Source organism: Lycorma delicatula, chromosome 10, assembly GCF_047948215.1.
Source record: "Lycorma delicatula isolate Av1 chromosome 10, ASM4794821v1, whole genome shotgun sequence".
Taxonomy (NCBI): Eukaryota; Metazoa; Arthropoda; class Insecta; order Hemiptera; family Fulgoridae; genus Lycorma; species Lycorma delicatula.
Genome location: NC_134464.1, coordinates 94,664,516 through 94,688,197, shown reverse-complemented (window position 1 = coordinate 94,688,197; position 23,682 = coordinate 94,664,516). Strand labels below are relative to the sequence as shown.

At 31.1% G+C, this 23,682-nt stretch overlaps 3 protein-coding genes across 3 annotated transcripts; all 3 read left to right on the top strand.

Moving 5' to 3' along the window:
- Nucleotides 1–14,739: 14,739 nt before the first annotated feature.
- On the top strand, nucleotides 14,740–15,114 carry LOC142330923 (uncharacterized). Its single transcript, XM_075376392.1, has one exon. It carries the CDS (start codon nucleotides 14,740–14,742, stop codon nucleotides 15,112–15,114), a length of 375 nt encoding a protein of 124 aa, XP_075232507.1.
- A 631-nt stretch (nucleotides 15,115–15,745) lies between these two features.
- LOC142330922 (uncharacterized) lies at nucleotides 15,746–16,654 on the top strand. Its single transcript, XM_075376391.1, has one exon. The coding sequence runs from the start codon at nucleotides 15,746–15,748 to the stop codon at nucleotides 16,652–16,654; it is 909 nt and encodes a 302-aa protein (XP_075232506.1).
- Nucleotides 16,655–16,912: 258 nt separating this feature from the next.
- On the top strand, nucleotides 16,913–17,569 carry LOC142330921 (uncharacterized). The gene has a single exon (XM_075376390.1). It carries the CDS (start codon nucleotides 16,913–16,915, stop codon nucleotides 17,567–17,569), a length of 657 nt encoding a protein of 218 aa, XP_075232505.1.
- The last annotated feature ends 6,113 nt before the right edge of the window (nucleotides 17,570–23,682 follow it).

Below are 23,682 nucleotides of genomic sequence, written 5' to 3'. Positions count from 1 at the left end.
GATTTTCTAACTTCAAATCAGTTGCTGCCAGCCAGTCAGTTTATGTGTCTGGCATAGCAGCGACTTTTTGAACATTTTTGTTTTGTGCATAGATGAAATGCTTATTATTTTGAAAACAGTCTTGGTTTCTTAATTTTATTCATCCAGTTGATTAGTGTTCTCCAGCATTTTCTATGTGATATATTGTGGTTGTATAACATGAAAACCCCCCCCTAAGACATAAATATTCTAAACTGTTTGATCATTCCCAAATCTTTTAATTAACTTAATAGTCAACACTGTTATCTGGGACCAGTCATTTTTGGACTCTTAATGAAAAAACCTCTGTTTTTTGTAATTATCATAACATTGTTGCCCAATAGCAAGCACATTTAATTACACTGGGGAACAAAAAAATTTTTTTTTTGTCTTGGGAATAAAAATATGTGATTCTGATAGTATTTTTTCTCCTGAATTCAAATATGATATTGGTTTCTACCCCATCACGCAAGGTTTCCGAGAGACAGGCATTTATAATTTCAAACATTTTAACACTTAATGCATTCTTAACTACACAATATTCAAACATTTGACTCGCCTAAAAAGTAAGAAATGTTGATTTTCTGCTATATTTCGCATGTGGAGCATCCCTCTTGATGGTCCAACAATAATCGGCCAGCATATTAGGATTCCATTTGCCTTGATACTTCTTTTCCATAGCTGAAATCTCCTGATGAAAGTGTTCTCCATGCTCATCACTCACTGTGCCAAGATTTTCCAGGAAGAAATCTAGGTGCGAGTGCAGGAAGTGTACTTTTAAGGACGCATTACAAACCAAATTTTTGTAAGATGTTATAAGATTGTTGACAATATCGTGGTAATTTTCCGCATTTTGATTTCCCAAAAAGCCAAGCTCCAGTGGATTCAATAGTTCCTTAAAATTTTCATCTTGCATTAATGATCTTATTTTGTGGACCCACAAATATTTCTTCTTTAATTTTTGAATCATTAATTTTAGGAAACTTCTGTTTTAAGTACATGAAACCGGCAGTATTGTCCATGGCCTTGACAAAATTCTTCATAATCCTAGTGTTTTATGTAATGGAGGTAGATACACATTTTTAGGATTACACATTTTTCTGTTCAGGAATGAGTGATTTGCGTTTAGGTCATTCTTTTCTAATGAAATTGTTTTTCTCCTACTATCCCGTTCAATAAACAACAGTACTTTGTATAACAAAGTTGCAGACCAAGAATAAGTGCAATTACCTTCAAATCACCACAAATATTCCACTGCATATTGAGCTCTTCTAATATAAATTTTAAGTTTTCATATGTTTCTTTCATACTAGCGCAATGAGCCACAGGTACTGATGGGAATTTATTACCATTGTGCAGAAACGCAGCTTTTAAAGTAACTTTAGAGGAATCAATGAACAAGCGTCATTCTGTTGGGTAACGTTCATTACAAAGTTCTCCGTAAGAGAAGAAATGTCATTACAAAACACTAAGCCAGTTTCTTCAGAAAAATAGTCTTTAAATTCAGAATGGCTATTATGAGAAGTACATATCTTTGTATTCTTTTGAAGAAGATTGCATCCTTTTAGCCAGGAAGCAAGCATTTCAGACTGTTTTTTGGATAACTGTAAATCTCATATGAAGATTTTCTTGAGTCAGTAAATGAGGCTCAAATGAACTGCCTTGTTCAAAAGTTGTATCAGCAGAATCTGTTTCTTTTCCTTCCTTACTTCCATCAGATTCTGAGCTTTCTTTATCTAATGTCTCATGTTCTGGAGTCTTAGGTATGGGCAATTCTTCGCAGTTCTGTGGAACTGGTCTCATTGCAGATGCAAGTTAGGGTACACCACTGTTTGTTTTGATTTTGGCATAATCCCTTTATTGTTTGTTAAGCAGAAATAACAGTCAGAAGAGCGATCTTTGGGATCTCCAAATCGTAGGGATAGCAAATGATGTGTGCCATTTTTCCATGCAGTGAGAAGCCTAGAACACAATAAACAGCAGATATGTGGGGCCCAGCCCCATGTTTGGTCCCGATTTTACACCCAAAATAAAGTTCATAACACTTTTACTAATGGAGTAAGGTTTTGCCTTTGGGACTTTGGCATCATTTCACCACATACCTAAGAAAAATTGTTAGGATAATTTAAACAAACTAGGCATTTTGTAACTAACGACTAATTAAAAGAAATAAAGTTGTAAATATGTAATACACAATAATTTAGACAGATAAAGCACTCACAATGATGTGTTTACTGGTCCACTACTGTCTCACAACTGGCATCGTTCTGATGAATGTGTGCTACACCAGATCATGTTTGTACATGATTATACACGTCTGAATCTGCACATTTGTAGCAATGCTACCCTTTGAGTTAGCTCATCTGGTTCCATCATATTTACAATGCTCTAGGAGTTTTTACTTGACAATGGGCAAATGGATTTGCTCATTGTATGAAAACTTCTTTGTGTAGTTGGGCCACCCTCATTGTCGAATTCCTATATACTCATATACTCTGTTCAGCCTCTGGGCATTTGTCCTTATGCTGAAGGCCTCTCAGTATACCAGCATCGCATACAATGTGGCCGACACCACTGTAGATACTAACATTCTGCGTTCAGATGTCCTGGGACCACTGACATTGACCATCAGTGTCGAGGACATTACCTTTGCCTTCATGGCCAACTGCTGCATATGGAAGGTGAAGGCCCTCGATCTGTGGAGCCACACTCTCAGGTACTTGGCCCCATTCTTAGGGGCAGTTTCCTCCCCAACCACTTTGATAGAAAATGGGGGTATACACCGTCTCCCTGTCATCGACGCAAGTTCTGTATTTTTGGCTGCCACTTGTAGTCCCTGTCCCTGAAGCCAGGTATTAATTTTTTCAGCCGTCCCTGTTGCAGTCCTCACCATCTTAGGCAGTTCCTTCACCATCACCACAATCGCTAAATTGTCGGCGTGTGCTAACAATTCCACCTCAGGTGGCCACTCCTTTCGAAGGAGGTCGTCATACACCTCGTTCCACAGAATGGGGCTCAGGATTGATCCCTGTGGCACCCCACGCTGACTGGGTACAACGACCTCCTCCCCTTCTTTGGACATAATTCTCAGTTCCCTTCCACTGAGGTATTGTTGTACCATCCTCAGCAGGTACAGCGAGATACTCTTACCTCCAACTGCTGCAAAATGGCCACCGTGTTAAAGGCGTTGGCAACGACCAGGGAATCTTCCTCACATGCCTGGACCTTGGGCTGCCCCCTCCACCACCTCCGTCACTTTTCGGACAGCGTCCACTGCACTACTGCCCTTTTGAAAGCCATGTTGTTTATCAGAGAAGGCTCCTGACTTCCACAGCCTTTCCTGCAGTCTGTTCGTCAATATAATTTTGAACAGTTTATCCAGGCTACCAAGCAAGTTAACCAGCCAGTATGTTGCTGGGCCACTCTCCCCCCCAACCTTTTTAGGTTGGAGGACCACTCCCGATGCCTTCCATGGTATCTGAATACTTTCTTTAATTGGGCAGCCTGTCATGTGAAGTATATTGGAGAACAATGAGACATGTTACCTAATATTTTACGATTTCTCAGGGCCATCTGTTTATTTTCAAATATTTGAGTACTGCGTAGAATAGTGGAGGCAATTTTATTGTTAATTTAATTTTTAATATTTACTTACATAGTAAACAAATATTGTGTCTGGGCATTGATAACAGTACTTTGTTTTGTGCCCAGGAAAAATTTTTAGGGTACAAACAGGTACAACATATGATTAGTTTCCTCTCTAGTAGTGTAGTCAGAAACACATTTTGTGTAATAAAAAAATTTTGTAATTTATAAATAATTTTAAGCAGCATCTAATTTTTCACAAACAAAAGGAATGAGTTATTTCTCATAATTTATCTTTATTATATAAGATAAAATTATTATAAGACGTTATTAATACATATAAATAATATATTATTATATAAAAATATAATTAATATATTAAAAATTAATATAAGATGTTATTATAATATAGTACTAAAGATAAATAACTAGTACCTAGCAGTCCAGCTTTGATTGAATCAAAGTTTACTAATCTTGGCTTGTCAAAGGAGAGGGTCATTAACCAAGAACCCAAGATATTTTACCCTCCTTTCTTCTCTACCGGTAACTTTAAATAAAATAATAGGAGCTTAATTTTTTTAAATATCACCTCAACTTGACCCCACCCAGATCTTGTAGAGTTTAATATTTATTGGCGGTTCATATAGAAGCAGTATATTAGTTTTGATATTTACTATTGATGTTGTCCTTGGAGTGTGGTTCACACACTAAAAGGTTAGGTTATGTAAAGTTAGTGTGCATTCTCCTGTAATGTTAATGTAGGTTAATTCTATATTTGTTAAACATGTTTTTACCTTATATTTTAAGAGCAGTGTTAGCTGTTTATTGTGCATTAGAAGGGAGAAGAAATTAACATTTTTTTCTTTCTAACCTCTTCTTAAAACCTAACATCCTTAGCAAGTATTTGGTTTTCTGCAATTGTGGATAAGACAATATGATCAAGAATAATATTCTCCGTTGTACTTATCAATTGAAGTATAACTGAAAAAAAAAAATTAATGAGACTAGTAAATCTAGAAAAAAATATTTTACCATCCTTTTATATCAAACTGAGATTAATAAAATATTCTGTAAAACTTATGAAGGACAGTCAAGGATTCTTTTATACAAGGCAGAAATTAAAAAAGGGATTTCATCGACCCACAAATAAGGGAACTGGTCAGAGATGAAATGTTCAATTCTGTGTTGACAGATGGGGAATTCACATTACTAATGACATCTGGATTTCTTCCTGCCAAACCTTGGGACAGTAAATGACAGCAAGATATTTCCACCAAACACTGAAATTTATTAAAAAAGTAATAAAACCAAATCTGTATAGGTTCAGTGTGATTTCCTGTATTTTTATTTTTATTGAAAATAGAACTTATTTACGCTTTTGGTGAATTTAGATGAATTCACTTACTCGTATTTGTCTTCCTTACTTTACTTACTAATTTACTTACTCGTAGGTGTTTTTCAGAAAGTACACCAATTTTTTACATTACGATCAATATTTAACAACTTTATTTAAAATTACATCCAAATCATACAATCTTGAAATTTGCTTTTATGGAAATGCAGTACTGTACTGTTTCACCTCTAATTTGAAAAGTTACAGTATAGGCTGAACAAATACAGATTCATTATTAGGGCTGGAAGTATATATCCAAAATTAATGAAATTAAAAAATGATTTGTATTACAGTGCAATATATAATGAATTTTAACATTAACATATGACTTTAACCATACAAAGGTGACTCCCACTACGTTTCCTAACTTAACATGATCCCTACTTTGAAAACATAAATTTTCAACAAACATAACATTATTATATTAGTTGAAAAAGAAAACATCACATCTGAATTTACTGCTTTTACACAATAATTATAGAAACAAGAAATAAAAGATAAAACAACATAAATATACAAGAATATCTATTCATTATTGGGAGTGGGCAAACTTTGTTTAAAAATCTAAGGATTTGGTTTTTAGTTTATAATCACTTTGACATTGCTTCAATAATATGCCCTTACTTCCACTTCAATGGTGGTAATTATACTTGTATATATATATTTCTTTTATGTTACTATTAAAAATCTTTTTTACTGTATTATAATGTATTACAGTATTATCTAGTATATTACAGACTCCGTAGCGATCCTTAAATATTATGGCCGTCACTTTGCGTTTTGAAAGTGCTTTTATAAATTTTTTACGTGAACGTCTTCAAAATCACACCGAAACATACGGGTACCAGAACAGAAATTTTAGCTTAACGACGTTTACAACGTTCTGCCTAAATAAATCCCGAACTATTAATTTCAGTGACGTAAATGCGGTGCCATTTTATAACTTACATGGTCAGTTCGCCGGTACGACTTTGAGTTTTCATCACTGTCTAGCGGTTTGGTGGTGGGAGGGAGCACGCACAGGTCGCTGTTTAGCGACAACATTAGGTAAGTAGCGGCGGACGCCGTCTCTGTGATGCGCAAGCTCGTTTCTCGCAACTAATATATATTCTGAGTCCAAACGAAATCTGACCATAAATAATTTTTTTTTCTAATATCACGACCCCACCACCATCTAGAAGGTCCATGTTTTGCGAAAATGTCTCGTTTCACAACTAATATATATTCTGAATCCGAACAAAATCTGACCATAAATAATTTTTTTTCTAATATCACGACCCCACCACCATCTAGGAGGTCCATGTTTTGCGAAAATGTCTCGTTTCACATAACTAATATATATTCTGAATATGAGCGAAATCGGGACAATAAAGAATTTTTTTTCAAATATCACGCCTGTACCACTAACTAGTAGGTCCATGTTTTGCAACAATATCTCGTTTCACGTAACTAATATATATTCTGAATCCGGACGAAATCTGACCATAAATAAATTTTTTTCTAATATCACGATCCCACCACCATCTAGAAGGTCCATGTTTTGCGAAAATGTCTCGTTTCACATAACTAATATATATTCTGAATATGAGCGAAATCGGACAATAAAGAATTTTTTTTCAAATATCACGCCTGTACCACTAACTAGTAGGTCCATGTTTTGCAACAATATCTCGTTTCACATAACTAATATTTATTCTGAATCCGAACGAAACGGACCATAAATAAATTTTTTTTCTAATACCTTAATCTGTCTTACAGAACAAAATACTACCAAATTTTTTTTCTTAACTGAAAAAAATAAATATCGGCGCAAAAAACAAAAGTTCAGTTCTGTAAATTATTATTGCAAAAAAATTCTGTTAATTTTCGACTACATCGGCAATTCTGAAGATGTAATTGTTTTATAAAATAATATTTTAATATGGGTAAAGGCAAAAAAAAAAAATTGTTTTGAAATTAGTTCCTTCTTTTTATTTTAAATTGACTATTTATTGAAAATTACTAAGAAGTTATGTTAGGAGGGATTCATTAGAAAGATTAAACAACTGTAATAACATTGACCAGTCAGAAACACAGAAAAGTAATTAACTTGTTTTTCAATTCTTTTGTCTATTGTCTATAGTTGTCTGTTCGGATTAAGAAACGTCATGAGGGAGCGCTTGAGTCTAGCGACTACACAACTCCGATATGATTGACCAATCAGAGACGCAGAACACTAATTAACTTGTTTTTGAACGTGATACGCAGTAAAAGACCGTCGTATCCTTTCAGTTGCGTCGTATACGTTCCCGTGTGCAAGTCGTTCGTGTGGAGTTTGAATAATCTACTAGAAAAGAAAACCACACAATTTAGGACATTATTTTAAGTGAGGGACATTTATTTTATTGTATGCAACATAGATTTATTATTTTCTTTTAATATATCGGTTTTAAATTAAACATTTTTTTCTTAATTTACAGTTTAATGAAAATGAAAATTTAACGTGTTTTTTTAAAGCACGTTGTTACAATTTATTTGTTGAACTTTTTTTAATGATTTTTTTAAATTTAGTATCTATTATAGATAAACAATATGTTAAATTTTACAAAATTTGTTTTATAAAAAAAAAAACAGGCGTGATGTAATCTTTTTTGAAATGGATACATCAACATGGCAAAATTTTTATAATATTAATTACTGATGAATTTTATGTAGGAATTAAAATGAATTTTATTCAACAAAATGCTATAAAATGTATTAATATCTTCAATAATTTTATAGGAATTTTCCAAATTTTTATATTGCACCTGGATAAGTATTTGTATAAATAGTAAATGTAATTTATCTGTACTGAATAGACATGTTTTATCTTGCGCTTCGCAACCTTTGTCTACTTTAAATAAGTACAAATACCTTAGTACAATGAATATATCCCAGGAACTGTATTGAATACTTTAATTATTATTGCTGAAACAGGAAATATTTTTTAGAAACTGTATTAAGAGAGTAGTTTGTATTTTGAATTAGGAAAAAACAACGTGCAGTTTTATATCATATTTAAAATATACTTCTTCCTTTTTAGTTTTTTCATATCATAATAATTGTGTTATCTAACCACTAGAACAAGCGGAATCTTTCTTTTATACAAAATCATTGTACCAAATCTTATTGGATATCTGCACATTTTCGCATCTATGTTGTTTAATTTCTTTTTTCTGTAATTCTCTAGAAAATTCTAGAAATAAAAGCCAATGATCACTTCTACAAATATTTTCCATTATTGAAGATATATTCTTTATTTATTTCTCAAGAGTTTAATAAAGAAATTAGCTTTTATTTATTAAAGTTAATTTAAAATTTATTTTTGTTTCCTATGTTTCAAAATTTTTCCTGGACATCAGTTGTAGTTAACTGCATTCATTTCTGGATCTCTCAATTGTAACCTGATAAAGAAATCTTTTGTAAAGTTTTTTTATTGTGTATCAACCGATTTTGCCTAAATCTATTTTAATTCTTTCAGTTCACTAATAAATACCAACAGAATGTTCTAATTCAAATAAAACTTGTTCTAATCCATTTTTAATATTTTCATTTGATCCATTATCCTGTTTAGTGAATTGCCAACCAGCACACAAATTTCTGAATACTGTTATACAATCAAAAAAGTTTAATCATATTTTTAAATTATTTTCAAGCAGGTGCAAATTTTTTATTTTTCTGATTATACAGGAGACTAGATAGAAAGAAAAATAAGGGCATAATGTTTTTAATTACTCACTTTTTTTTCTAAATGAATTTTAATCTATGCTTTAATATAATTTTTTATGTAATTCTTAACTTTGTTAGGTAAGGTACTTTGGTGGTTAAGGTACTGATGTCATATACCTCCCTTGTCACTACATTCATATCAGAAAGTTGGCCAATTATTTCAAATAATTTCTTCATTGAAATCATTTACAATTTTTTACTCTGCTTTTTCTTTTCAGTTACAATTATTTTACTGATATTTGTAATACAAAGACTTTGAATTACTCATTATTTCAGAAATAATACCCTCGGTGATTCACGGATACTACAGAAAAAAAATTAGAAATTTTTCCGTGATTTTCATAACCTATTCTGCTTGTAAAATTAAAAAATAAAATATTTTATTAAACAAGGCTAAAATGCTTCCTTTGTAAGTAACGGTTAATGAAAGATTTCGCTCGGGTTTCAGCAATCCCGGTGAAATAGGTCGTACTGAAAATTTATAGGACAATAATTAAGGGGTAGAATTAGTGATTTCTATGGGTATTTTACCTTAAAAATTGAATAAAATAGCTACCAAAACAGTATCTGCAATAGGTTTTAAGAAATCTGGGATGAAAATCAGACATTTAGAGTAAAAAAAACCAGTTATTTTGTTTGATCTATAATAACTAATGGGTAATAAACATATAAAACCTTTAAATTAAACTTTAGAGAATGTAATTCTGAGCATAATGGTGAAAGATAAGTCGAATAAAACAAAGAAAGTTTAGAAAAATTAGAAACAATACAGTACCTACCAGTTTGTAACAAATATTCAAAACCTCCCTTCTGTACTGCTTTTCTCCCTTCTGTACTGCTTTTGTAGCTCTATATTACTTCAGGGCTATTCTTAATTTTCTCAGCAGCATCCATAATGCATACAATTAATTACTTATGAGAATGTATTTTTGTTTTATATATGATATTTCTCGTCTGACCCTAGATGCAAAAATCTAAAGGTGTTATAACAAATGTTCTTGGTGCCCAGAAATGTGGACCTCCACGACTGATCCATTTCTCAGTGAAATGATTGATACATTATCCATTAGGTTTATTTATTTTATCTTTTTTTTTTAATGCAAGTATTTGAATGAGTATTTATATATCTTTGCAGATTTTATCCAAGACAGAGGGAGTACAACACTTATAATTTAAGATCTGATCATATGATCATCGGGTTCAAGAATTAAGGAGCCAAATTGTCCAATAACATCCATTTAGTTATTTCATATGGCAGTCATATGAAATAACTAAGTTTATGGCATTCATAAACTTCATAACTAAATTTTATGATGGCTGTGCCATTATATTGATCGATATTACTGTGAAGTCAAGTAACAAACTTTTAAAAATTAAAAGCATAAAGTACCATAAAACAATAAAAGTAAATGAAGTACAGTCAAACTAAAAGAGAATGATGTGAAGTTAAAGCAAAATTAAGTAGGAACAAGTTTACAAGTTATTACAAAAGTAGATTCTATAGAAAGCCAAACGAATAAATTTAAAAAATAGAAATAATAAAGTCAATAGAGTTAATATATTAGAAGAAACATGGAATAAAAAAAATTCAGTGAATGGTATCAAGTTAAATACATTGAACAGAAAGCGGCTACAGAAGATCGATTGAAAGATACTGAGATATAGCAATGACAATAATTAAAGGAAACTGATGTAACCAAAAGTAAGGAAAATTTTAGAGAAAAACAAAGCTGAAATTAAATAGCAAAAGTGCATACAATAGCGTTTAGGGTGGAAAAAACATAGCAAATGACTGTAGAGAGTGTAAAGTTATAGTGCTGGTAGAGGAAATGAACAGATTTTGAAAAATCAAAATTTGATTAAGAGACTTCAACAAGGAGCAAGAACTGAAATGTACAATCACAGTAACTATGTTGTGTACTCAAAAGATATGAGACCTGTGTTGGCTGTGTAAGATGAGTCTGGTGAAGTACCATCAAGAATTTCAATAGTGTTTTTTTTTCTATTTAAAAGTAAAGAAACTACTGGTTTCTTTTTCTTTATACAGGAAACAAGAGCATCAGGATGTATAACAGTTTTAGTGATTAGATATTGTAAATACCTAATTAATATATAATTCTTATCATCTGTATTTCTCTTATTTTAACTCTTCTATCTGCTTGAATTTTTATACAGCTTCACTCCTGATGACATAATATAATCGTATGGAAAATCATTAGGAAATTATTTAAATATAAAATTATTAGTAAATAATTATAAAATGAATACAGAAAATCTACGTTTCAAGTAAAATGAAAAACATAATATATGATTTTGAATCATGTTTTGTTTCATTATTAAATGTATTGTAATGTTTTAAATTCTTATTTGGAAATATTGTGGAGTAATTATTTATTAAGATTATAATACTTAGTTTTATATTATGTAAAATTAATCTTTTTTCGCCATTGAAAGTAATATTGTTAATTATTATTAAAAGTACAATATTTTTTTATATTTATTTGATTAATTTCTTTTAGATTTTGTTGTATGTTAAATTTACATTAAGAAATATTTAAAAAATATTTTATTACTGAAAAACATTCATTAACTTTTATACTCTTTATTTATGTAAATATGTTAATTGTTATTTCTTCTACAAAAGAAAAACTAATTCTAAAAAATTAAATATTTTGAAGAAAAACTTTCACGTTGCCCAACAAATATATTTTAAGGTACTAAAACTTAATTTCTTGTATATCAAAACAAGGGTTTGTTCTTATTTATATTAATAATCATAAATGTGTAGACAATTGTAAATGTTTGATGGTCACTAATGTAGGGCTCCTTCCTGATAAGAATGTGTTCAAAAAATATGAAATTTTTCTTTCTTAATTGATTTTATTTCAGAACATAATATGATTGGAAGAACTTAAATTATTTCTGATTGTAATGTTTATTTTTTTTGTACAATGAATGTTTTAAAATATTTTTATGTTCTGACCAAGGTTTTACCTTGGTTTCCCTTGGTTGTAAGGTGAATGCCAGAACAATTCATTTTGCTTCCATGGTTTGTGCTTAAAATTTTGTGAGCGCATATTATAATTTAATCAGAATAATAAAACAATATTTTTGTTTTGTTACAACACAAATTTGTTCAAAAATATTTAATAATAATAATGAACATGTTATAAAACCATACAGGTAATTATTTAAGTCTATTTATTCAACTTCACCTGGTATACCTTTATTTATTTACAGTTTTTTTTTTTTGAGTAGGTACTCAAAATATAATATAGCGCAAATAATTATACTTATCTCCATTGCCTATTACATCTAGTAAATGAGGAGCAGAGCTTTCATCATTTCAACACTGTTTTGAGAACACCAAACAACTTTGTACGACGTTGCCATTGCATGTGTAGTACAGTAGCACCACATGAAACATTAATGACTGTGTTGTTTACTTAAAATGTTACAGATAATTATCAATTTTCTAATCTTTTATCAGTAATTTCTGTTTATAGTAAGTAAACCAGGTTCATATACTATTCCTATAGTTCAACCTTTACAGGCCCAAATGTGTTTTATTCCATAATATTAAAAAATTGATTGCGGTTAATAAATGCATTTAAACCAAACCCGACTGAAAGAATATCTTCATTTTGTAAGCTATTTTAATTAAAATGAAAATATTACAAAGGTAAATTTAATGTAAGTGAATTTATAATGCAGATGATTATGTCACCAGAAGCATGCTGTATATTAGTTCGCCGAGTATACGACAATCTATAAGGAACTACGAGAATCAGCATTCGTCATAGTCGTAACCTGTTCATCTTATTAATTAATTTTACTATTATTATTATTAATATTTACCTTAAATGTAATTTAATTCAAAATCACTCAACAGGAGACACTCAACAGTAAGACTTTGCAGACTAATAGCAAGGAACGTTTTACAAAGCGTGGTATAATTAAAGCATCAATCACACGAATCAATACCTTTGCTGATAATTTTAACCCCACAAACAATGAAATATATTCTTTACAAATAAAATTAAGAAATTTGTTAGAATTAAAAGTTAAATATGACATTCAGTCTCAGTTGGAAGCTGTTGATGAGAATACAGCTGAAGACAGAATACAAACTGAAGATAATCTATGCAACATAGAATGTAAATTAAAATCTTTGTTAGATAAAATGTCTATAAAACCTCCTGATAAATCAGATCCTAGCGATATGAAACCAATCAATAATCAAATGCAATTCTTACAGCCAATTAAATTGCCATGTTTTAGTGGAAATTTACTTGACTGGCAGTATTACCTTAATACATTTAATGACTTAATTCATTCTAGAAATGACCTATCCGATATTCAAAAATTATACTACTTAGTTATCTTTAAGGGATGAGGCCCTTAATAGCATCAAAGACGTACCAATAACAAAGGAAAATTATTCAGTCGCCTTAAATCTCCTTAAAAAAAAGATAATAAATACATAATCTCTGTTCATCTTATTCAAAATATTTTAAAAATTAGTTTCATTGAAAAGGAATCTTTAGATAATTTAGATCATTTTATTAATAAAATGAATTCTTGTAAAAGTTCATTGGAGGCAATGAATTTACCTGTAAATCCTTATGAGGTCATTGTTATGCAATTACTAGCATCAAAATCAGACAAAAATACTTCCAAAAATTGGAAAGAAAGACTTTCTAATGAAAACTTTCCTAATTTCAAAAACTTTGAGTTTCTTAATAATAGAAGACAAATACTTAAAAATATTGCAGCTAAACTTGAGTATAATTCGCAATCAAATAACACTCTTTAACAAACAAGTATTTAACAAACCCTGTTAATTTTATTTGTATTATATTTCCCGTGATCTTTAAAAAATACAAATAAAATTTACAAAAGAAATTTAGTTAGTTACCATGCAAATTAAAAAATTATTAAATGTACTATGTGCAAATCTGATCATTATTTATATACATATAAAAAATTTCTTGATTTAACAGAAGATGAACAGAAGGAATTTTTAGTCCAAAATAAGTGTTGCTTTAATTGTTTTCGAACAGGTCACTTTGTAAATAATTGTATGAATAAGCATGCATGTAAAATATGTTCCAAAAAGCATCATTCCTTAATACATACAGAGGAAATTTATAAATCTAGCTCTAAGCCTGAATATAATGCTTATCGTGCATTAAAATTACAAACAAACAAAAATATTTTATTGTCTACTGCTGTGTGCAATACTGTGGACAAACATGGAAATTATCAGACATGCCAGTCAAGCCAATTTCTGCACAATGGAATTTTCTCATAAACTTGGGCTGACTTTAACAAAAAATAATCTTCCAAAAATAATCTTAGTTAAACTATACTCTTGCTATGAAAACTATTTACATTAGACATTGTTTGTGCTGTATTACCTAACCTAACTGACAATCTTCCTGCTGAATCATTTTATTCATCTCATCTTAATTTACCTGAAAACTTATTTCTTGCGGACCCAAACTTTTCTTCAAATATTGATGTCCTTTTAGGTGCACAGTACTTCCTAAACCTTATTCTGCCGAATAAATTTGTACGTAACCAGCACTTTCCCTTCATACAAGAAACAAGACTAGGATATATATATATATATATATTAGCTGGAAACCTTCCTTTAAATGTTACATGCAACAATTCTGTTTCTTCCTTTTTCATTCGTAATGACAATAAACTTCTTTCATCAGATAGAAAAATTCTGGGAGGTAGAAGAACCTATTTTAGTCAAACAAACCTCTCATAACTCAATATGTGAAAGAAATTTCATAGAAAATACAATTAGAAATAAGGATGGTAGATTTATAGTTACATTACCTCGTAAATCAGATAACATCAAACTTGGTGATTCTCTTAACGCCAAAAATTGATTTTTGTCTTTAGAATATAAGCTTATTCAAGATCCTAGTTTTAAGAAGGGATACTCTAATTTTATTAATGAATATATAAACCTAGGTCATATGTCTGAACTTAATTCAAAGGATTTATTGATACCTGACTCAGAAGTTTTTTATCTACCTCATCATTCTGTTTTCAAGGAAACAAGCTTAACAACCAAACTAAAAGTTGTGTTTGACGGCTCAGCCAAATCCAGCAATGGTCTATCTCTAAATGATACACTAATGACAGGACCTACGGTCCAACAAGACTTATTTTCAATAATTTTAAGATTTAGAGTCCATAATTATGTTATCACATCTGATATCACAAAAATGTACAGACAGATTCTAGTTACTCAAAGGGACAGTAATTTACAAAGAACACTGTGGGGTGAAAACCCTGAACAAGACTTAAAGCATTATGCCTTAAGAACAGTAACTTATGGTATAACTTAAGCCATAACTAGTGCCTCATTTTTAGCTACTCGTTGTTTATTTCAAATTGCCAATGACAATAACGATCAATTTCCTAATACCTGCAGAGCCATATTAAATGATATTTATGTTGATGACCTTATTACAGGAGCTGATAGTGTACATGAAATTAAGCAGTTAAAAACTGATGTATGTAACTTATTAAAACAGTATGGCTTTCCTCTTCATAAGTGGTTCTCGAACTGTCAAAATATTGTTTTCTCCACTGATGATACTGTACTATATAAATACACCTATATCATTAAATAAAAATGAAAACATACGTACTTTAGGTATATTATGGAATAAAATTACTTAGATAAATTAACTTATGAAGTCAAAGGAAAATTAAAATATTCACCAAGACATATTTTATCAATTATTTCTGGTATCTATGATCCATTAGGACCCATTATATTTTTATGCAAACACTTTATGCAAAGCCTTTGGCTAGTCAAGTGCAATTGGGATGATACTTTACCTAATAATTTACTATCGCAGTGGCAAATTTTATACAATCAATTAAGTTTAGTTAGTTCTATGAATGTTGACAGATGTGTAAAGTTAAACACTGATAGTAGCATCAAATCCTTTCAACTCCGTGGATTTGCAGATGCATCTCTTAAGGGTTTTGGATGCAGTATATATGTTAGAATTACTTACTGTAATGATAGTTTCATGTAATTTATTGTGTTCCAAATCAAGAGTTGCCCCTTTAAAACAAATGACTCTTCCAAGACTTGAACTCTGTGCTTGTTTACTCTTATCATGTTTACAAGTTACATTAGCTTTAAATGAAAGAATCAATGAAATTCATTTATATTCTGATTCCATGATTGCACTCCATTGGATTCATGGTCAATCCACCAATTGGAAGGTGTTTGTAGCCAATCGAGTTTCAGAAATTCAACAGTTGACTTTTATGCGAAGTGGCATCATATTGAATCACCTTCAAATCCTGCCGATATACTCTCTCGGGGATGTCTTCCGGAAAAAATTAATTAATTTTGTATTATGGTGGCATGGCCCAAGCTGGCTTTTGCAAGATTCTTTCTGTTTGCCAACTAATCATCACTTTAATTCTACTGAAACAAAAGTTGATCCTCAATGCCTTGTTGAAAAACATCAAACTGTTCAAGTATCTCTTTTGACCTCTAATATTACTGATTATACTGAGAAATACTCATCACTGTCTAAACTAATTCGTGTCTTTACTTATTGTTTTAGATTTATTCAAAATATTAAGCATAAGTCTACTAACGATAGAAAATTTGATGCATTGTCTTCAAATGAATTAAAATTCACTCTTGAATTTTTCATTCATCAATCTCAGTTAGCATATTTTAAATCTGAAATTAATGATCTTCAAAACCAACATTTCATTTTGAAACAAAGTAATAAACTCAGTTCGCTAGATCCATTTTTAGATTATAAAGGTTTACTTCGTGTAGGAGGTAGACTGGAAGATTCTAATTTGTCTTTCGATAAAAATCAATTAATACTACATCCCATGCAAACATAACAAGGTTAATTATCCACAGTGAACATTTACATCTTTTACAAGCCGGACTCAAATTAACTCAGTTCTCTTCGTCAAAAATTTTGGATTGTGAATGCAAAAATAGCTATTCGTTCTATAGTTAGGAAATGCCTAAAATGTTTTCGTTTAATGCTGAGAATCAGTCTCAGCAACTTGGTCAATTACCCTCTTCTAGAATCACTACTTCGCGAGCCTTTTCTAGTTGCGCTATTGACTATGGTGGCCCTATTATAATTCGCCATGGCAGGCAGAATTTGCTTAGTTACTAAGGCTATTCATTTAGAACTTGTTTCAGATTTAACAACTGAATCCTTCATTGCTGCCTTTAAACGATTTATTGCTCGCAGGAGTATCTGTAATCAAGTGTACTCAGATAACGCTACTAACTTTCATTGTGCTAGGAACACTCTTTATGAATTGTTTCAATTTTTTAAATCGAAGGACTTCAATTCGGCTATTCAATCTTTCTCAAATTCTCAAAATTTCAAATGGTCATTTATTCCCCCTTCCTCGCCCCACTTTGTTGGCTTGTGGGAAAGCGGAATCAAGAGTGTTAAATTTCATCTTCGCAGTTTCGTTGGACAAACCATTCTTACCTTCAAGGAATTTTATACAATTTTAACTCAAATCGAAGCATGTCTTAATTCTCGCCCACTTTTTGCTATTTCTAATGACCCTAAAGATCCTGAACCGCTTACTCCTGGCCATTTCTTAATCGGTTCTCCTCTTACTTCATTTCCTGACCCAGACTTTTCTGAAATTCCAGAAAATCGCTTAGGTAGGTGGCAATTATTGCAGAAATTTATTCAAGTTATTTGGAAAAGATGGTCTAAAGATTATTTACATCAACTGCAACAACGCAATAAATGGCGTTTTCCTAATAGAAATCTTGTGTGAGGGTGATTTAGTTTTAATTTGTGATGACAATACTTTTCCATTATTTTGGAAATCTGAAATTGTTACTCATGCTTTCATGGGTTCTGATAATTTAGTTAATTATTGACATTTGTACATCAAATGGTGTATTTTGTACACCAATATATAAATTGTGTCTGCTACCCTTATCAGACAATTAATAAAATTTTTTATTCAATGTTCTTTTTATATGTATTCATGTTGTTATACTTATGTATTAAGTGTTATGATACTACCTAATATTGGTATTATTGTCAATTATGTTTTGTTCAAAATTGTATCATATTTGTATTGTTACATTATATTATATTCTTTATATTTTAATTATTTATGTTTATATTCAATATCAATAGTTTATATTTAAAATCTGCCGATTTTGGCGGGCAGTAATGTTAAGTTTTATATCATATTTGTTTACATTTAAAATATTGTAATGGCAGTTTTAATTGTCGTAATTATTTTTCTGCCACTCAGCTGACTCTATTATAGATAGACAAGACATATGTAGTAGTTCAGTTATACAGTCACACTCAACGTATTCATCTATTCTATTCAATTCATTAACATAATACTATTCAATATATTCAATGCGTTATTACAATTACGACAAATAAAACTATCAAAATTCAATCAAAAATGTTTCAATAACAAATTTATTCAACAAGTAATGCATAAACTTAATACATATTCATTTATAATCATTCAACTTCAAACAATCAACAATCTTTTAAAAACAATTGGATTTATGATAATTTATAGTTTCATTATATCTTTCATTCCAATTGTAATATACTTTTGTCTTCCAGAAATTTAAAATTCGTTTGCGCATCGCACACACACAGCTCCACTCACACCAATGGGTCAAGGTCAGCTTGTCTTTCTGCTAGCGCTGTACGAAATTTCGTAGTTGTACGGAGGGATTTTGAGTGTGTTAATAATGAATAAAAAAATTGAAAATCTTTCAGATTGTGAGGTACGAACAGTCATGTTTTTGAAATTTTTCAGTGGAAACACGTTCAAATTATTGCTGTGTATGGTGGCAGTATAATGAATGGAAAATGTAGTTTATTTACGATGAGGATATATCTATTCATGACGGCCAATGCTCATCAAAATTCCCTACTCTAATTACTGAATAGCTGAAATAGCAGATTGAGAGATATGTTAAAGAAAACCGACGTTTTACGTTAGACGAACTTAGTGATAAATTTCATGATTGTTTATGGTTACATGAATTTGTGACTGCTTACCTAAATTACTGTAAAACTTGTGCCCAAAAGGCCCAAGAATGTTTTTAATCATAAATAAAAACTCACGTCCCTGCTGTCATTTCTAGAGCGGTACTGTAAAGAAGGCGATGAAGTACCAGATCACATAGTGACTGGTGATGAAACACGTGTTTCATAATGCATACCGGACAGAAAACTACAATCACTCCCTCCAGTGGTATTATTCTCGATGCCCTTCAAAGCCAAAAAAATCGGGTGGGGCTGTGTCGGGGCGCACGGCCGCCGTTGGTTTAATCTGAAACGTTGTAGACCTTGGATGAAGTTCCTCTGAGCTTGTGTTGCTCGCCATTCCTGTGTTGCCATGCACACCGCCGCCCTAGACACTTACAGAGCACACTTCGGTTGCCATTCCCGTCTGCCCAGAGGGCTCCATTCCCTTCACCACAGCACTGTTCGTTATCCTCAGTTATCCTATTCGTTCTCGGTTGAGAGAATACTGATAAATGGCAATTAAATCATTCAGGCTTTACAGAGATCTGAAAAAGAAAATAAATTACAAAAGACAAAGTAGTAGCAACTATGATAATTGACGTACGAACGTCTACCTTTAACGACGAAAAATTCATAACTTATTTCTTTGTCTTGGTGGCAGAAATATAATAATCACTCTCCATGGGGATGTAAAAATAATGAATATTATTCATTTCTTAACCTTCACGAGAGCTAGATCCACGGGCTACGACTTAAAATTTCTCTGGGATACCCGAATGTATCTTGCAGATTTGAAAGCAGTCTGTTATCATGTGATGTGAGAACAAACAGACAAACTTTATATATATATATATACACACACACAGAGTATATACAAATTCCCCGTTTGAATTTTGGAAATCGGAAGATTTGCTGCGAAGATATAACATTGCCGAATAACCGTGATCTGTTAGATCGAGAGTGTACTCTAACTGCTATAAAAAAACTTGATAATTTTTTCTTTCTTTTGGCACAAACCGCACAGCTGTAACTGTAATAGTTTTTTTGTAATAACATTATTTTAATCATGGAAAGACTTTATGGATACTGTAGTACCAGAGAAATCAAAAATCAATAGGCTCATCATTAAATCAACACATTAAACAATCACATGCAGGATCGCTTGCAATTCTCGTAGGAGTATTGCCAGTAAATGGAAGAAAGGCCATTAAATCTCTTTGTCATGAATGTATCACATATTTTAGAATCAAACCAAAAAGCTACAGAACAAGTCATAAGTAACTTACTGTTACCCATAGCCTGTTCTGGAGCTCAGGGATTTCTACGATATGTTTTCCTTGGAAAAAATTCAAGAAACTACTATCTCTGAAACTAGTCATGAAAGCATAAAATGGAATTTCATTCCACCTAGATCATCCCATTTTGGTGGCCTTTGGGAGGCTGGGATAAAATCATTTAAGACCCATATTGCCTGTACTGCTGGCAAAGCTTCCTTAATATATAAGAAATTAAATATAACATTTTATGTAGGATAGAAGGTTGGTTTAAATTTGCAACCTCTCATCTCAATCTCAACCGATCCTTCAGATTTCAGTTCTCTCACTCCTGGGCACTTTTTAATTGGTCAACAGCTGTTCCTAAAGAAGATGCTGCTGGTATCAACCTGAATAGCCATATGAGATGGCAATGAGTTCTTAAGCGAATTACTCAACATTTCTGGGATAGATGTAAAAAAGATAAGTTGCTTCTACTTCACCTTGGATTGAAGTTCAGTGATGTAATCATAACATTCAAGTTGATACTTGTGTACTACATAAAGAAGATAATTTACTACATGCATGAAGATAATTTACCACCATTGAAGTGGAAATAAGGGCATATTATTAAAGCAATGTCAGAGTGGTTATAAAATAAAAAACCAAATCCTTACGATTTGTAAACAGTTTGCCCACTCCCTATCACTGACAATAATGAATAGATATTCTTGTATATTTGTTATTTTATACTTTATTTCTTGTTTCTACAACTATTGTGTGTAAAAGCAGTAAATTCAGATGTGATTTTTTTTCTTTTTCAACTAATATAATAAATGTTAAGTTCGGAAAGTAGTGGGAGTGAGCTTTGTATGGTTAAATATGACTTTAATGTTAAAATTGTTAATGTTAAAATTCATTATATATTGCACTGTAATAAAAATCATTTTTTAATTTCATTAATTTTGGATATATACTTCCAGCCCTAATAATGAATCTGTATTTGTTCAGCCTATACTGTAACTTTTCAAATTAGAGGTGAAACAGTATAGTACTGCATTTCCATAAAAGCAAATTTCAAGATTGTATGATTTTGATGTAATTTTAAATAGTTGTAAAATATTGATCGTAATGTCAAAAACTGGTGTACTTTCTGAAAAAGACCTACGAGTAAGTAAGTCAAGTAAATTAGTAAGTAAAGTAAGGAAGACAAATACGAGTAAGTAAATTCACCAAATGGGTAAGTAAGTTGTATTTTCAATAAAAATACAGGAAATCACACTGAATGTTTACTTATACAGATTTGGTTTTATTACTTTTTCAATAAATTGCAGTGTTTGGTGGAAATATCTTGCTGTCACTTACTGTTCCAAAGTTTGGCAGGAAGAAATCCAGATGTCACACTAGTAATGTGAATTCCAGACTGTGAATTCTACATCTGTCAACACAGAATTGAACATTTCATCTCCGACCAGTTTCCTTATTTGTGGATCAATGAAAATCCCTTCTTTAATTTCTGCCTTTTATAAAAGAATCTTGACTGTCCTACATAAGTTTTACAGAATATTTTATTAATCTCAGTTTGATATAAAAGGAGAATATTATTCTTGATTATATTGTCTTATCCACGATTGCAGAAAACCAAATACTTGCTAAGGATGTTAGGTTTTAAAAACAAACTTACTGTATAGGAGGTTAGAAAGAAAAAAATGTTAATTTCTTCTCACTTCTATTGCACAATAAACAGCTAACACTGCTCTTAAAAATAAGGTAAAAGCATGTTTAACAAATATAGAATTAACCTACATTAACATTACAGGAGAATGCACACTAACTTTACATAACCTAACTTTTTAGTGTGTGAACAACACTCCAAGGACAACATCAATAGTAAACATCAAAACTAATATACTGCTTCTATATGAACTGCCAATAAACATTAAACTCAATAAGATCTGGGTAGGGGTCAAGTTGAGTTGATATTTAAAAAAAATTAAGCTCCTATTTTATTTAAAGCTACTGATAGGGAAGAAAGGTGGGTAAACTATCTTGGGCTCAAGTAAACTTTGATTCAATCAAAGCTGGACTACTAGGTACTAGTTATGGGATATAATTAGTTGTATGTTATAATATCTTTTATATATTACAATATTTCTTTTACACAAAGTGGTAAAAGTGTTTCTGACTACTCTACTAGAGAGGAAACTAATCTTATGTTGTACCTGTTTGTACCCTAAAAGTTTTTCCTGGGCACAAAACAAAGTATTGTTATCAATGCTCAGACACAATATTTGTTTACTATGTAGGTAAATATTAAAAATTAAATAAAAAATAAAAAGACAGCCTGTAATTTTAACTTAACAATGCAATGCCACATAAATACAATCATCAAGGATGTGGTGAACTGCAGCAAGCATAAACAGGTGCATCTGAGCCTATTATGCTCTATTTGCAAATGGCAAGTAATAACCTCCTCTCAACAGTAATTTCTGCATGAGAGCTCCACGGTAACAGTTTAACTGAATAAAGTTTATTTATTATTGGAATGGTAGCATTCTATTTACTTTGCTACTTGTCATGAACCGCTCTCTTGTTGATAATGAAGATGAATAACCCTCTCATGAATAACCAGATTGTTAACGCAATTTATGAAAAGAGGCTGGAAAAAAGCTTCTTTCGCTGCACTCTTGAGTGCTCATTGCCTGAAATTCCAATATGGCTTGGGATCCAACAGAAGCTCACAGTTGTTTTTTGTTGAGTCATTTGAGAAATAACTCCTTGAATCTCACTTATAACAGGGTGTCTGGAGTACATGTCACTCACTAATAAGTGACATGTGCTGCTTAATTGCAAAACTCTCAACTCTTTTACATCATAACACTGATTCATAGATATTAATTAAGAACACAATTAGTCATTTTTCTAGTATATTCTTTATTAATGATTACATGTTTTATGTGTAATATTTGTAGATGTTACTGTTCGTGTCTGTGTAGTCCCTTATCTAAAGAATAACTGAATACAATAATACATATTAAACATAGCTAAAGTTAAACAGCTGGGTAACCATGCCAGCAACATAAAACTTGTTTATATCTATAGAAAAGAAGAGTAAGCATCTTAATATTGAAAATAGAGGAAAGGAAATACTGCCTGCCAAACAATCTTACAATGATTTTTTTCCCCAATTGTACTACTACCAAAATTTACAAGTAATAACAATTGAAATAATATATTTATACATATATTTATCAATATAAGAAAAATTTACCAAGTGCATACAACCACAATATCATAATTGAAATCAATTCCTAAATTCATGTTTAGACCAAATTGCAATCGCTCGCAAATATACAAATAGTATGTAAAAGTTATGTAATATAAATCATTAGTTCAAAACATATAAATTGCAGTTACATTCAATTATTCAATTATACAATGAATCATAAACTTAGTCAATTGTACAATAAATCATAAAACTCATATAAATGAAGTTCAAATGTATTAATACCATTAGTAATTGTAGAAGTAACTATATTTAAATTAAAATATCATTATACTTTATTATTATGAATAGCATCGTAATAGAAGTATTTTTTTAGCACAAACACATGGTATCATC

Bases quoted from the DNA above. Each gene is read 5' to 3' on its own strand.
- LOC142330923 (XM_075376392.1), top strand. From the start codon at position 14,740: ATGTCTGAACTTAATTCAAAGGATTTATTGATACCTGACTCAGAAGTT.
- LOC142330922 (XM_075376391.1), top strand. From the start codon at position 15,746: ATGCATCTCTTAAGGGTTTTGGATGCAGTATATATGTTAGAATTACTT.
- LOC142330921 (XM_075376390.1), top strand. From the start codon at position 16,913: ATGGCAGGCAGAATTTGCTTAGTTACTAAGGCTATTCATTTAGAACTT.